Here is a 16,826-nt window from a genome sequence, read left to right as displayed (position 1 = left end):
ATGACTGCTAAAAGGAATCTGTTAAACTTTGATTACATGATAAATCAATAAAATCTAAAGACTGTAAATTCAATTAAACTCCTAGGAATTACAATTACTAATAACTTAAATTGGAAAGAACACATAGATATTGTTGTGGGGAAGGCGAACCAAAGACTGCTTTTTATTGGCTGAACACATAGAAAATGCAACAAATCTGCTAAATCGACTGCCAACATCCCGCTTGTCCATCCTCTTTTGGAGTACCGCTGCGCAGTGTGGAATCCTTACCAGATAGGATTAATGGAGTATGTTGAGAAAGTTCAAAGAAGGCAGCACATTTTGTATTATCGAGAAATGGGGGAGAATGTCTCATGGACATGATATGAGGTTTGCTGTGGACATCATTAAAACAAAGGTGTTTCTCGTAGCGGCAGCATCTTCTCATGAAATTTGAATCACCGACTTTCTTCTCTGAATACAAAAATAATTTTGTTGCCATTGACCTACATAGGGAGAAACAGTCATCTAATAAAATAAGGGAAATCAGAGCTCGCACAGAAAGATATAGGTGTTTGTTTTTCTGCGAACTGTTCGAGAGTGGAATAATAAAGAATTATTGTGAAGGTGGTTCTATGAACCCTCTGCCAGTAACTCAAGTGTGATTTTCAGAGTAGCCACGTAAATGTAGATATCGTATCTTCATTGCTTTCATCCCCTGAATCCATTAATTTCATTTCAGTGAATTTAATTAATTTCATTCTTTGTATATTTGGCTCATCGATTATTCTAATTTGACAATGCAGGAATACCAAGAATATTTAATTGTGATTGACTAGGTTCTGTAGGCTTTAAAGAAACAAAAGTGGAGTTCCCTTACTTCACATGTGAAGAAAGAGAGCACTTCCTTTGTGCATTGTGTACTCAACCAGCAGGTAGCGTTCTTTCTGTTGTGATACAGCAAAAAATAAATAAATAAATAAATTACCAAGTAGTGTTGATTAACATAGATCAGTTTATTAAAAGGAATATGAAATTTTTAAGAGCTATTAGTTTTCATGTATATCAAAATGTTTAAAAAAAATTCATTCTTTTATTCATGTGTGTCAAATATATACTTTCCAGATGTATTGTTTCTTTTTAGAATGCGAACTACATGCCATCCAAAGGAACTAATTTCAGTTAGTAGCAATGGTGCTGACTGTGTGTACTCAACAGTAAATGTTCAATGACTACATGTTTCTCAGGACAGCTACAAACTTGTAACAATCACATCATGTGTGATTCCTCAGCAGTTTGCTTAAGATGTGTTTCACGTTATAGAATAAACATATAGTGACAATTTAAAACCTATGATAGGTCTTCAAAATACATACACTCTTTCTTTCTTTTGTCTATTATGTATTTCATTCAATGCATTTTAGGCTCTGTTTAATTGACAAAGTGTATGTGTCTGTTGTGCAGGGGTTCAAGAGACTCGAGAACTTTATAGAGCTACAATTCCACACATCCTATGGGAACAGTGTAGTGTCACAGATTGAAGTCTTGCAACAAAGGCAGGTCACAACTCAACTTAAAACTGGATAGATCATAGTTCACTTTTAACCATACCAACACTTTCATGAACTATGCCTTCATGGTAGAGGTGATTAAATGATAGTGACTCAGTGGCAGTTGTAACCCTCACTGAATTCTGCTGTTGGAGAGAGTTTTGTGTAATTTGACTGACTGGATAGAAATGATAGTGTACAGTTTGTAATTGTAAGTTTGCATGCCAACACCCTATATTAAATTTCAAACTTTCCATGTTTTCTGGTATGAGTGCACAAAAGGTGTAAATAGTGATTATCATGGAGAACCTTAACACTTGCAGTACTTGTACAGGTCTTGATTACATGCTAACATCATGTTTCACTTTCTCCCTTTATTTATGCCGTAGATTCAGATTATTCTGACCACTTCCTAGATGTGAGAACTACAAAATGTACATATCTCATGAGAAACATAGTGTGATGTGCACTGTTGAAATTGGTACCTACGCAGACTGGCAGGCTATTTGTTCACATTTTTCTGACTGTTGCTTTAGACAGTGTAGCAATTTATTTGAGTTGCAAAAGGGGTGGTGACAAATATTTGGGCCAAGGAGTAAATATATTTGAAATAGTGAAATTTATAAACTTTTTCATTATGTCTGTGGTGAAAGTGCATCAGAAACAGACATAATGGCACCACTGTGAATATCTGCTGTGGAAATTATGAAACACTGTGTGCTGTTTATATCAACTAAAGTGGAGTGTGAAGTACAACTAGATTTCTACACTGGAATACCTCACTGCCAAGATATATCATAGGACTGACAGACTCTTGTTTACCATAACAGCTTATCAAATCTTACTGTGAATGAGGCCCCAAAGCATGATATTTACACCATTGCTAATGATGCTGCATTAGTTAACAAGACTATAAATTTGATCACCACTATCGAAGTTGGAACACTGTTGGCAGCAATGACCTTGTCCAATGAGTCTCATTTATTTCCTTTAAGGGACTATAGACATTATCATAGCCAGCAAGAAACAAACATTCTACAGCTGTTTCTGAAGAAAAAAGGATAAAAAAAGACAATTTGGTCTTTTTCTAGAGGTACCGAATATTTTCATGGCATATCCTTAGAACATTAATCTCCATGGGAAATATGATTAACTCATTATTACTTGCCAAGGTGAAGTGGATACCTGGCCATTGTGAGAACTTGATCGTGTGACAAAGTACTGTCACATGCCATTATAAAACAGTGCACATTGTTAGCTCATAGCGTGAGTGCCAAAAGTGTTCATGGAGAAACGTTTGGTAGAAGCTGTAACAACTTACTGTTAATGGCCTCAATTTTAATTACATCGATAATGAGAAAGGTGTGATGGTGTTGACAGAGAAGGTAATGGGAGGTGCAAAAAAATGTGGACAAGAAAAAATTAAAGAAGTCAGTGATGTGCAAATTACAGGAGGAGGGTCACCATGAAAGGTGTAGCAGGATTCATATATTTGCCCCAAAGTAGAATGAGTAAAATGCTCACAATATATATTTTATTGATTATGTAGATAAACGTGGTATTATGCAGCAATTGCTGGGATATTGCGAACAATACGGGAAATATTATCTTTGTAAAAATTTCACAGCTTTTTTCACACAGAACTGGAGTTCCAGGCTACTAAATAAACTCTAAGAAATAATTGTTGCATCTGTGGGATTTTATTTTAAAAGGTGCCAGAATGAATGATAACTATTTGTGGCTGAAAGAACATATTTGCTAAAAGGGCATATAACATTAATTTTCTTACAAAAAGTGAAGCATCCAAATTAAAGTGGTCAGTAGCTTATTTAGATGAACTGTGCATTCATATACACAGCACTATGAATAAATGTTGCCAAGTGACAGCATGTAGAGAGCATTGTCAAACAACTGTCTCAGCTAATGTTTCATTGTTGTGAATGCTGAATTTTCTTTTGTGTTCGCTTGTCCTCTATGTCTATAACAGGAAAAATGTAAGACTATCATGTGGAAACTGAGAGAAAAAATTAAAAATATATAGAGATATGAAAAGGTGAACTTTTGACATTAATTAAGGAGCACCAACCCTCCCCTGTTTATTCCACTGACAAAATTTTGCAAGGAAATGGTTCTCTTCCCACCTCTGCCATGCCATATGAACTTAAATCCTTCAGAAATTGTCAGAAATCTTGCAAAGAATAAGATGTGTAGTCATAATATTTCAAGTATCGCACGTTCTAACCCGAAAACATAATGGCTGATGCTTTTGCTGCTAATAGATGAACGTCGTGTGTCTTAGAAGATAGATTAAGAAAAGACTAACCTACGTTTCTTGCATTTGTAGACGTAAAGAAAACTTTTGACAATGTTGACTGGCATACTCTCTTTCAAATTCTGAAGGTGGCAGGGGTAAAATACAGGGAGCGAAAGGCTATTTACAATTTGTACAGAAACCAGATGGCAGATATAAGAGTCGAGGGGCATGAAAGGGAAGCAGTGGTTGGGAAGGGAGTGAGACAGGGTTGTAGCCTATCCCTGATGTTATTCAATCTGTATATTGAGTAAGCAGTAAAGCAAACAAAAGAAAAATTCAGAGTAGGAATTAAAATCCATGAAGAAATAAAAACTTTGAGGTTTGCCAGTGACATTGTAATTCTGTCAGAGACAGCAAAGGACCTGGAAGAGCAGTTGAATGGAATGGACAGTGTCTTGAAAGGAGGATATAAGGTGAACATCAACAAAAGCAAAACTAGGGTAATGGAATGTAGTCGAATTAAATCAGGTGATGCTGAGAGACTTAGATTAGGAAATGAGACACTTGAAGTAGTAGATGAGTTTTGCTATCGGGGGAAGCAAAATAACTGCTGATGGTCAAAGTAGAGAGGATATAAAATGTAGACTGGCCCTGTCAATGAAAGCGATTCTGAAGAAGAGAAATTTGTTAACACTGTGTATAGATTTAAGTGTCAGGAAGTCTTTTTCTGAAAGTATTTGTATGGAGTGTAGCCATATATGGAAGCGAAACATGGACAACAAATAGTTTAGACAAGAAGAGAATAGAAGCTTTCGAAATATGATGCTACAGAATAATGATGAAGATTAGATGGGAAGATCACGTAAGTAATGAGGAGGTACTGAGTAGAATTGGGGAGAAGAGGAATCTGTGGCACAACCTGACTAAAAGAAAGGATCAGTTGGTAGCACACATTCTGAGGCATCAAGGGATCACCAATTTAGTATTAGAGAGAAACGTGAAGGGTAAAAATTGTAGAGGGAGACCAAGAGATGAATACACTAAGCAGATTCAGAAAGATGTTGGTTGCAGTAGTTACCTACTTGGAGGTGAAGAAGCCTGAACAGGATATAGCAGCATGGAGAGCTGCATCAAACCTGTCTCTGGACTGAAGACCACAACGACGACGTCACCTACCCTGGTGTAAGCCTTTCAATGTAAAACACTACTTTGGTGACTTGTGCAGCAATTTTGCTGCTTTTATATTCAGGCAGCTTTTCAGTCGGTCTCACAAGGTTGAGTTAAACTCCTTCCAGGCCTTTCCACCAGAGAAAAAATGTAGGTGGTCACAGGGAATTGAACTCATGACCTCGATATTCTAGCAAAAATGAAAACTATTAGACCATGCAGTCAGTGTGCTTGTACTGTTTGGCTTTAGATTTTTGTGTTGTGACATTATAAAACTACAAGGGCCATATATCAGGTAAAAAAAGTGTGCGATGACTATTGGATGAGAGAGAGTACGATGGATGAAGAAACTGAAAGTACAACAAAATCAGTCAGATAAATACATCTGCAGCTGAAACAGGAGATGACAAAACAACATCAACAACTGTAGAAAACAGTGATATTGTGAGAGAAAGCAGTTTTACTACACTGCCAGTGAAGTGTTGTGAGCAGCCAAGTTGACATATACTGTGTGTCCTGTTTGTGTTCTTGTTCCCAATGGGCACTTCATTCAGAGGCATGTACAGACATGTATCTTGTGGTAGTGCTCCACTTGTAACATTACTGAGCATACACTGTTACTACCTCCCCTTCCTGCTTCTCTGGCATAAATACAGTGGTGCTGTCACCGTGGCTAGGTAACCAGGTCACTTTGCCAGGTAATAGGTTACAAATTCATTTTCAGGGGTCACATTTACCTCTACACTGTGCTAGTCTTCGCTGGGATTGATTTGATCTTTCGGCAGGTTGATGCACTTTGTCAGTTGGCTAAAAGCGTCTTCAGATGGTTTTAAGAGCAGGATTGTGTGTTTCAAAACACTTGGTCTCCGAATTCCACATGTTTATTCAGCTGAACTTCTGTGAGACCACCTTGAGGATTAAGTTTGCTGTGGAAATCCTCCAACATATACACTTTTGCAGCCACAGGAAGCACTGCAGGTAGCATGTCTCCAGGTTCTTGTGGGGACATGACAGCACCAGCTTGAGTCACTTTTGACTCATTTAGCTGTATGCAACAGATGGCAATTACTCTCAATTGACAGCCAGCAGTTATAGTGTCACTACTGTGAAGTGCAGTGCCTGTTGAGAGACTTTGTGAATTTTTGGTGCCTGCCAAGGGCTACACCGTACATGCTGATAACAGTCACTGCACGACTCGCATGTCCCTAGTGAACAGACACTGTTTCTTCAGAAAAATCTGAGCAGGCACTTGCATTTAGCATGTGCTAGTTGTTGGGTGCTCACTTGGTATGTTTGACAAGTCACTTATTTTTGATTATAGAAACATCATATGTGTAGTTATTTTGGTTGAAGATGTAGTTAACCCCAAGTACTGCCAGCATATGACTCTTGGTTTATTAAAATGATACTTTATTTATCCCAGTAACCTCTCGGTGAGCTGAAGTACACTAGTCTTTCTCACGGAGGGTAAGTGAAGCTTGTAATCTCTAGCAGTTCCTATGTGACGAATATGTTGGTGCACTTGTGGCTTTTTAATGTAGGTGAAATTTTAGTACATAGTTTTTTGCACTTGTAGCTCCACAGATTAAAATAAATAAACTGTTGCACTAGTTGATGAAGTGATTATTCATGGAATGTTTTCATTACCTCAATCATTTTTTCATATTGTGTGTGTATATGTTATCTGAATGTGTAGTAGTGTAGTTGCAAGTTTTGGTCATTTTCTCTCTTTCAGGGAAGATGTTCACATATCAGGCTGTGGCATAATCTTAATAGCTATTGTGCCATTAGCGTATGTTAATCTTAATTCAGATCAACTGGAATCCCTGTCGCCAAAGAGGCAACTACGAATTTTGTGTGCTGGTGTATGGCACAACATTGTATTAGCAGTTTTTGCAGCTATATTCTTATGGCTGTTGCCACTGATTTTCTACCCAGCTTTTGATTCAGGCAGTGGCGTAGCAGTGCAGAACATCAGAGAGGTATTTGTCTGTTTACTGTTGATTTTTAAGCTTTCATACAATAGCAATTGTATCAAAAGGCAGATTAAATTCAGAAAAATGTTAAAATTACAAAGTGATAGAATGGCTGAGCAGTACTTACCACGAGGGGGCAAAATTTCTAGTACTGATGAGAGAGACACTGCAATAATTTTGTGAAAAGAATTTCCATTGCTTTTATGTACATTTAGAAAAATGGGTGATCATCTTGCTATAACTGTCCTCGCAAAATATTTTCTCATCCATCTCCATCAATCATTAACCTTTTTTGGTAACTGTTTGTTTATAATACAACAGGGAGACACAACATAACTGCATTTCGGTTGGTGCGCAACTGTAGGAGCAATAACTCTTTCATGGTGGCTTGAATCTGAAATAAAGCTGGTCGATAACAAATAGAAAGTGAAAGCTAGGGATAGGTATTTTTTACTTGAAGTGTGTCTGTCACCAGTAATAGGGACTCTGCATCCTGAACTATGGTAAACTTGTTATAAGATTAGTAGCACATCAGTAACATCATAAACTCATTTCAACATTCAGTGTATATAATTTAGTCAGTATTGATTTTCAAAGACCTGCAGTAAATTTTGCTAAAACTGATGTATGGTCTTTTTTGTAATAAATCCACAACATTAGAAATATTGTACAATATAGGCAGACAGTAAAATGTCTTGCAAATAAATTTCATGAATTTGCCACTTCTTTGATAATGACTCACTTCATGTTTGTTTTTGCATACTCTCTTTCTTACTGCAACCTTTAACTGTACTGTTGTTAAACATTTTACAGTGTTAATATGGCACTGCATGTTGTATCAGGGTTTCAACACCCTGGTCTGAAATTAATTCTCCTTTTGCACCGAAAACTATTTGTTATCGACCAGCTTTATTTCAGATTCAAGCCACCATGAAAGAGTTATTGCTCCTACAGTTGCGCACCAACCGAAATGCAGTTATGTTGTGTCTCCCTGTTGTATTATAAACAAACAGTTACCAAAAAAGGTTAATGATTGATGGAGATGGATGAGAAAATATTTTGCGAGGACAGTTATAGCAAGATGATCACCCATTTTTCTAAATGTACATAAAAGCAATGGAAATTCTTTTCACAAAATTATTCAGAGTACTGAAATCCTCCTCGTTGTACTTCATGAGACTTTCTGTAACACAGAGAATTTTATGGAAATTGACTTTTGCAGCAAAAGCCTACACACTTTCTATGAAAATTCTTGGTAGGTTTTGCTGCAGGTTCCTGTGCTCTCCAGTTGGTTTCACTCTCTAGGGTTCTGTGCTGCCCAGTGATAGCATTAGTATTTATCAATTGTCACAGTTTATATTCAGTAACCGGTAAACCCCAATTCTTTAAAGAATCAAGCTCCCATGCGTAAAAAAGCTTCAGATGTCTGATTACTGTACAAATGAGTTAATGTGTTAAATATTTGACTTTAAACATGTAAGCAAGAAAAAGCTTAGGAAAGGTTTGAAATTGCACTTAAAAGTTTTTTGGAAGTCACTAAGTGCTCTCATTATGAAATGCTGCCTAAACATAGTCTGGGTAATTTGCGTTCCATTTTAAGCAAAAGCTAGTTTTTCCTGCATTTAAATGTTTGACATTATGTCTCCTGAATTACGTGTTGTACAGTGATCTAATTTTGCAGGTACAGTAAGTGGTATATGTTGGTACTGGCGCTGTGGTATATGTGGGTACTGGCGCTGCAAACTGTGTTGCAAATATAGTAGGCAGTAAAGGAATAATAAACTAAAAAGTCATGCATGATGCTGAAGTTTTACTTCGTGAACAGTGAAAGAACTTTCTTCCTTTCATCATTTTGCGGGGGCTATCAGTAAGAAAAAGTTTTGGAAATGTTTGTAATTATGTGTAAAGTTTATTGGAAGTCACTAAGTCCTCTCATCCTCAAATACTGGATGAATATAGTCTGGGTTTTGCACCCCATCAGTTACACTGCCTCAAGACAAACACCCAGTTTATAACTGTAATAATTGTGTTAAGCTTTAAGATAAGATTATACGTCTTTATAAATAGCTTGTAATAGCTTTTTAAATTTGATCAATTATCACACAAAATATTGAAAATGATTTTTTTTGCCCCTGGAACCAGTTAGATAGGCAACCTGCAACTGGGATTAAATTCTGGAATAGCAGTTTAGTAATATAGGTACCTATCAGTCTTAAAATCTAAATCTTAGGAAGCTTGATTGTTTTTTATGTGAAGTTGAAGTGTTGCTCTGAGAAAGGAAGTTTTGATTCCAATGAGTAGCTTATGGCAATCATAAATGAATATTTTGCAGACCAGTGGGAGAGTAAAGATGATCCCCCCCCCCCTCTCTCTCTCTCTCTCTCTCTCTCTCTCTCTCTCTCTCTCTCTCTCTCTCTTACACGCACACACACACACACACACACACACACACACAGTAATTGTCCCAATGCTGGGGATCCACTTGGGTGAATAGTTGTATTAGGTGGAATGGGCGAGAGGAGCAAGGGGCTAAAGGACAAATGGGCAACAAGGGAAATGTATGGGAATGTGGAACCAGCAAGGTGGTGCATTCAGGGATACTTGTGTGCAGAGCTAAGGTTCTTAATGAGCAGATTTTATTGCATTGTACAGGATCTTGGAACAGTGTTTGTGGGGATGTGGCAGTTGGAAGAGTTTAGCAAGGCAGGGTCTGGGAGCTATGAGAGACTGGTAGGGTGATTTCTCTGGGGATAGCACAGTGATTATCACACTAGATTCAAATTTGGGAGAAAAGCGGTTCAAATGCCCACCTGACCATCCAGATTTGAGATTTTCTTGGTTTTCAAAAATCACAAAATGCAAATGCTAGGATGATTCCTTTGAAAAAGACGCTACCAGTTGACTGCTGCATCCTTCCCCCAAACTGATCTTGCACTCTTCTTCTTCTCACCCATTCCAACCAATACAAACCCCTCTCCCTACTACATGCGTGCGTGCGCGTGTGCGTGCTGGGGAGGGGGGGGGGGGGAGATTGTCTTTACTCCCCCATTGTTAGGTCTTTAAAATATCAGTTTATGACTGACATAATCTTCTCATTGGACTTAGAACTTCCATCAAAAAATTTCTTTGATTTGTGAATAGGCAGAAGCCAGAGGATACCAAATTTGATTGATAGAGTGGGTATGCCAACATTTAATACTACACATCCCAAAGTTTTCCATTGCCGAAGCAGCTCTGTGGTCAGGTACTTTGCCCTGTTTGAAATTTGTTTTTATTTTCTTTTAGCAGTCTAGGCCTCTTTGCAGATATTTCAAATGGTTCAAATGGCTCTGAGCACTATGGGACTTAACTTCTGAGGTCATCAGTCCCCTAGAACTTAGAACTACGAGGGCCGTTCGGAAAGTAACCTCCGGTTGATTTAAAAAAATACACCAAGTTAAATAAAAATATTTTAATATATACATCTTACAACTACATCTTTGCACTATTTTTCTACATAGTCTCCATAGCGATTGAGGCACTTATCGTATCTCTTCACAAGCTTTGAAATTCCTTCTGCATAAAAATCACCCGCTTGTGCCTGGAGCCAGCCTGTGACCGCATCTTTGAGCTCTTCGTCGTCATCAAACCGCTGTGACCCGAGCCATTTCTTCAAATGCATGAAGAGGTGATAACCACTTGGCGCCAGGTCTGGGCTGTAAGGTGGATGGTTGATAACGTCCCACTTGAAGGACTCAAGAAGGGCCGTTGTTCTGCGAGCAGAGTGAGGACGGGCGTTATCGTGCAAAAAAACGATACCGGAAGTCAGCATACCACGGCGTTTGTTCTGTATAGCCCGTCGTAACTTTTTTATTGTTTCACAGTACACGTCTTGATTAATGGTCGTACCACGTTCCATTAATTCAACCAACAACACCCCTTTGGCATCCCAAAACACCGTTGCCATTAGTTTTCTGGCAGAAAAATCTTGCGAGGCTTTTCTTAGTTTGGTAGGCGAATTTGAATGTGCCCACATCTTTGATTGTTCTTTTGTCTCAGGGTTCACGTACTTAATCCAGGTTTCGTCACCAGTCACGATTCTGTTTAACAATGGTTCTCCTTCGTCCTCATAACGTGACAGAAAGTCTAATGCAGAGGCCATTCTTTGAGTTTTGTGGTGGTCGGTAAGAATTTTGGGCACCCATCGTGCACAGAACTTACGGTAACCCAATCTTGCTGTCACTATCTCGTACAAGAGAGTCTTAGAAATCTGTGGAAACCCAGTAGACAACTCCGACATTGAGAAACGTCGATTTTCACGAACTTTTGCATCAACTGTCTGAACGAGTTCGTCAGTCACCAATGATGGTCTACCACTCCTCTCTTCATCATGAACGTTTTCTCGTCCACTTTTAAATAAACGTACCGATTCACGGACAACTCCTTCACTCATAACTCTTGGTCCGTACACGGCACAAAGCTCACGATGAATAGCTGCTGCAGAATATCCTTTGGCTGTAAAAAACCTTATGACAGCACGCACTTCACATTTGGCGGGGTTTTCTATTGCAGCACACATTTCAAACTGCCACAAAAACTAAACTAGCGCAGGTACGACGTTCACTCGACCACGGCTTGATGCCGACTGACCTGTTGAGTGCGTGAACGCACAGATGGCGTCGCTACTCCCCCCACAACCCGCACTGTGACCAATCGGAGGTTACTTTCTGAACCGCCCTCGTACTTAAACCTAACTAACCTAAGGACATCACACACATCCATGCCTGATGCAGGATTCGAACCTGCGACCATAGCGGTCACGTGGTTCCAGACTGTATGTAGCACCTAGAACCGCTTGGCCACTGCAGATATTTCTTCCAACTAGTTGCTCCAGAGCACTTGCATAGTATTGGCCATGAAATCAACTACATCCTATGTGTCCAGGACCACTGGCTTCCACACACTGCTGTGTTTAACGTTTCCTTCCTAGTGTGGAGTGATGGAGACGCATCTTATCCATAGTAAGAAACTGGTGCAGCAAAATGCTTCATTTTTTCCCGCAACTATACTGGAAAATTCATTTTTACATTTTCTCAACATTCAACTAATGTGGCATCCATCTTGTACAGTGCATTCTCATAGTTGGTTCTTGATGTGAAATACAGTATAGTATTTCTTATGCTCACCTGTTTTATACGTCTTTAGTCATACAATACTATACTGTGCACTTTCTTACTGTGTTGAATTGATGTTGCAGTGTTCATATGTCCTTCAGTTGGATCATCTACAAGAGATGTACAGTCACATTTGAATTCAGCCACATAGCTATTAACAGTTGAAAATTGAGGAGCAGATGCCTTATAAACCATCACCAACTTTTTAGTGAATTTTCATTGGTGATAAACTGTTCAAAATGAAGAATTTTTGTTAGGGCACAGTGTTTCAGTATTTCCATGTGAACAAAATACACACAGCTCTACTTCTTTACAAACCTATCTAAGCAAACTTACTTCACAGATCAAGTAGACAGTTTCTTATGTACTGTGCAGGCATGGCATGCACCTCAATAGGTATGGGAAGGGGAGACTGGCAAAGCTTATAGGTGACAGTGTAGTGGGTGGTGGTGGGATCAATCATGGAAAAATTCCTGTAGTAGTTGGTGTTAGAACTGCACCTTTTTTAGATTGAAGTCAGCTGACAGGTGTACCTGCTTAACCCTTTAACTGCTCTGGATGTGTTAACATGCGCGCCCTTGTACCTGTCCCTTTGTGTTCTCTGAACGTGTTTATGCGCGCCACCAGTCCTTCTACCTGGTACTCTGAATGTGTCTACATGTAATGTGTGCTCTGAATGTGTTTACGCACGCCACCAGTCCATCTACCTGGTGCTCTGAACGTGTCTATGTGTAGACATGTTCAGAGTACCAGGTAGAAGGACTGGTGGTGTGCATAAACACATTCAGAGCACACAGGGACAGGTACAAAGGTGTGCGCGTTAACACGTCCAGAGCAGTTGAAGGGTTAAAGGAAGTCCCTCTAACTAAGGAATCACTTTCAGAGGACATCATGCTTCCAAGTAGAGAAGGAATTAGCATATTTCATCGAAATATAAGAGGTATTAGGCATAAAGTTAGTGAACTGCTTATAGATGTTGACTCTGAAATTATAGGTATATGGGAACACCACTTAAATGATTTGACAATTCAAAGGCTTCCTTTACCAGGATACAGATTAGCTGGCTGTTTTTCAAGGGGTTCCTTGCGGAGTAGGGGAGTGGCCATGTGCATAAAAAAACCTGTATTCCATTTGAGTCCATAGACATATATCACGGCACTGCACTGAACAGATATTTGAATGTTGTGCAGGGGGAGTTGAACTTAGTGAAACTAAACTTCTAATTTTTGTTGTTTATAGGTCCCCTAACTCTGACTTCAGAGCATTTCTGCTCAAGCTATAAGGATTCTTGAGTCACTTTATAGGAAGTACCAGAGATTAATTATATGTGGTGACATCAATATTAATTTTGTGTATGATATTGCAAGAAAAAGGATGTTTGTAGTGATTCTTGAGTTTCTCCCGGCGTATTTGATAATCAAAATATCCACGGGTGTGCTGCCGGTCTATAATGTCCAACGGGCACAATATGCGAGCAAATACAGATCAGTGTGCGCACTGACGCAGAGAGTCTACCCCAAGAATTGGAACATCTGAGAACTGTGTTTCGAAAAAATGGGTACTCAGAGTGGCAGATTCAACGTGCTCTCCGCCCAACCACTGCAGCACAACCTGTTGAGATGGATGAAGTCACGAGGGAGGAGGTAGGTACTGCATTTATTCCATACACAGGCGCACTCTCGGGGAAAATCGCCCGCATTCTGAAGAAACACCGGGTCGGAACTGTGTTTTGTCCTCCGAATAAAACCCGTGCACTGGTGGGGAGCGCCAAAGATGACCTCGGTTTGAGGAAGGCCGGCGTGTACCAGATTCCGTGTCACTGTGGCAAGTCGTATATTGGTCAGACGATGTGTACGATGCCGTGAACACCAGAGGCACACTCGACTGATGTATCCGAGCAAGTCGGCGGTCGCTGAACATTGTTTGTCGGAAAATCACGCTATGGAGTATGACCGCATGAGGATTTTGGTACAGACGTTGAGATACTGGGACAGCGTTGTTAGAGAGGCCATCGAAATTCGCACCAATGACGACCTCATAAACCGTGACTGTGGCTATAATCTTAGCAAGGCTTGGGAACCAGCGATTGGGTTAATCAAGAGTAAATCGAGCAAACGTATAGTTGTGACGACCACGGCGGACAGAGCCATCACACCGACGTCATCTCAGACGCCGTCGCAATCTGTTCCACCGCGCGACCATGGCGCAGGGCGCGGACGGCGGAGGGAGCGCGCCACGGGCGGAGGGTATTTAAATCGGCTGCCGCCGCGACCGTACCCAGCTCCCTCTGAGCAGCCATAGCGTACGGATCTCCGTGCCGGCACGTTCACAGGAGCTCAGTCCGTCAGTTCGCCTGATGATGGCGACATGTATGATCGCTGAAATATTGTGCCCGTTGGACACTATAGACCGGCAGCACACCCGTGGATATTTTGAGGACGTTTGTAGATCTCCTAAATTCATATGATCTGACACAGCTGTGTTTTTTCCAACTAGGGTGCAGGGGAATGGTAGTGCAGCAATAGACAATATTTTTATTTATTCTTCATTACTAGATGGGCATTCTGTTAGTGAAAGGCTGAATGGCATTTCAGACCATGATGCACAAATTTTAACACTAAAAGGATTTTGTAGTCAAACAAATGTCACATATAATTACAAACTTACAAACTATGTACAAAAGTTATTCCAACGGTAATAGAGAGTTTTTTAAACCTCATCAAGGAACAAGAGTGGCAGGATGTTTATAGTGCTGATAACACAGATATGACAAGTACAGTGCTTTCCTTAACACATTTATCATGCTCTTTGTTTTCCATTAGAACGTTCTAAACAGGGTACTAGCAGTAAAAGGCAGTCTGGGTGGCTGACTAGTGGGATAAGGATATAATGTAGAAAAAAGCGGGAATTATAACAAAACGTTAGAAGTAGCCACAATCAAGATACAGTAGCCCATTACAAAATGTACTGTAAGATGCTTAAAAATGTTGTTAGGAAGGCAAAGAGTATGTGGTACACAAATAGAATATCTAATTCACAGGATAAAATTGAAACCATATGGTCAGTCATGAAGGAGGTGTCTGGTCAGCAGCACAAGATCGACGGTATAAAGTCAGTTCATAGTAAAAATATGTCTGTTACTGTTAAATCAGATACATGTGCAGTATTTAACATTCATTTTCTAGGCACTGCTGGTGAATAAAATAAAAATTTCGTTTCTACAGGGAATCATGTAACTCTCTTGGAAAATGCCTTTCCGTGATTGATGTCTGAAATACTCCTCTGTGAGACAGACGAGGGGGAGATTGAGTCAATAATTAAATGACTGAAGACTAAGAACTCTCATGGATATGATGGAGTGCCTAGCAGAATATTGTACTGTGCTGCACATGTTAGCCCTGTATTTTACATTTGTAATTTTTCCTTAAGGAATGGACAGTTTGCTGAATGATTAAAGTACTCAATAGTAAAGTTGCTTTATAAAAAGAGAGAAAGGGATAATGTAGAATATTTTACACCTATTTCTATGCCATCAGGGTTGCTAAAGTTATTGAAAAGGCTGTGTATGTAAGGATAATTTATCATTTTATATTATACAATTTGCTATCAAATGTACAGTTCGGCTTTAGAAGTTGTTTAACAAATGAAAATGCTATATTCTCTTTTCTCTGTGAGATACTGGATGGGTTAAACAAAAGGTTTTGAACACTAGGCATATTTTTTTTATTTTTATTTAACTAAGGCGTTTGATTGTGTTGATCACAAAATATTGCTCCAGAAGTTGGACCATTTTGGAATACTGGGAGCAGCTCACAATTGGTTCACCTCTTACTTTAGCAACAGACAGCAAAAGGTCGTTATTCACAGTGTTCAGAATGGGGTCTGAGAGGGGAACAGTCAAATGGGGGAGGTGTCTCGGGGATCAGTATTGGGGCCACACCTGTTCCTTATTTATGTAAATGATATGCCCTCTAGTATTATGGGTAACTCTAAAATATTTATGTTTGCTGATGACACTAGCCTGGTAGTATAGGATGCTGTGTGCAAACATAGGCTCTGTATCAAATAGTGCAGTTCATGACATAATTTCATGGCTTGTAGAAAATAAACTAACGCTAAATCACAGTAAGACTCAGTTTTTACAGTTTCTAACACACAATTCAAGAAAACCCGACATTTTAATTTCACAGAATGGGCATATGATTAGTGAAACCGAACAGTTCAAATTTCTGGGTGTTCAGATAGGTAGTAAACTGTCATGGGAAGCCCACATTCAGGATCGTGTTCAAAGACTTATTGCTGCCATCTTTAAGGTTTGAATGGTATCTGAAGTAAGTGATCATTTGACATGAAAATTAGTCTACTTTGCTTATTTTCATTTGCTTATGTCATATGGTATTATATTTTGGGGTAACTCTTCCCATTCTAAAAAGGATATTTTTGGCTCAGAAACGGGTATTTTGACATTGCCCCCCCCCCCACCCCCCCTCTCTCTCTCATATATATATATATATATATATATATATATATATATATATATATATATATATATATATATATATATATATATATATATGCTTATTCCCAAGAATAAGCAGCTTTCACTCAGTTAATACTTGGCATTTGGGTTGGACTTCCTTAATTCTTGTGCAGAAAGGTGTGCAGTATACTGCTGAATCCATTTTCGATAAGCTACCACAAGGATTCAAAAATCTTAGTAGTAATCCATGCACTTTCAAATTGAAAC

General features: G+C 39.2%; 1 protein-coding gene across 2 annotated transcripts in view; it reads left to right on the top strand.

The window, feature by feature from the left end:
• LOC126248890 (membrane-bound transcription factor site-2 protease) overlaps window positions 1-16,826 on the top strand; it is a 56,254-nt gene that overhangs the window by 18,843 nt on the left and 20,585 nt on the right. For both annotated transcript variants that reach the window (XM_049950350.1, XM_049950351.1), the window contains exon 4: window positions 6,686-6,932. In XM_049950350.1, coding sequence (XP_049806307.1) covers window positions 6,686-6,932 — 247 coding nt within the window. The remainder of the gene's footprint in view (window positions 1-6,685; window positions 6,933-16,826) is intronic.

The sequence above is a fragment of the Schistocerca nitens genome, chromosome 3 (assembly GCF_023898315.1).
Source record: "Schistocerca nitens isolate TAMUIC-IGC-003100 chromosome 3, iqSchNite1.1, whole genome shotgun sequence".
In the NCBI taxonomy this organism is placed as follows: domain Eukaryota; kingdom Metazoa; phylum Arthropoda; class Insecta; order Orthoptera; family Acrididae; genus Schistocerca; species Schistocerca nitens.
The sequence above is the reverse complement of the archived record's forward strand: the minus strand, read 5'-3'. Positions and strand labels throughout refer to the sequence as shown.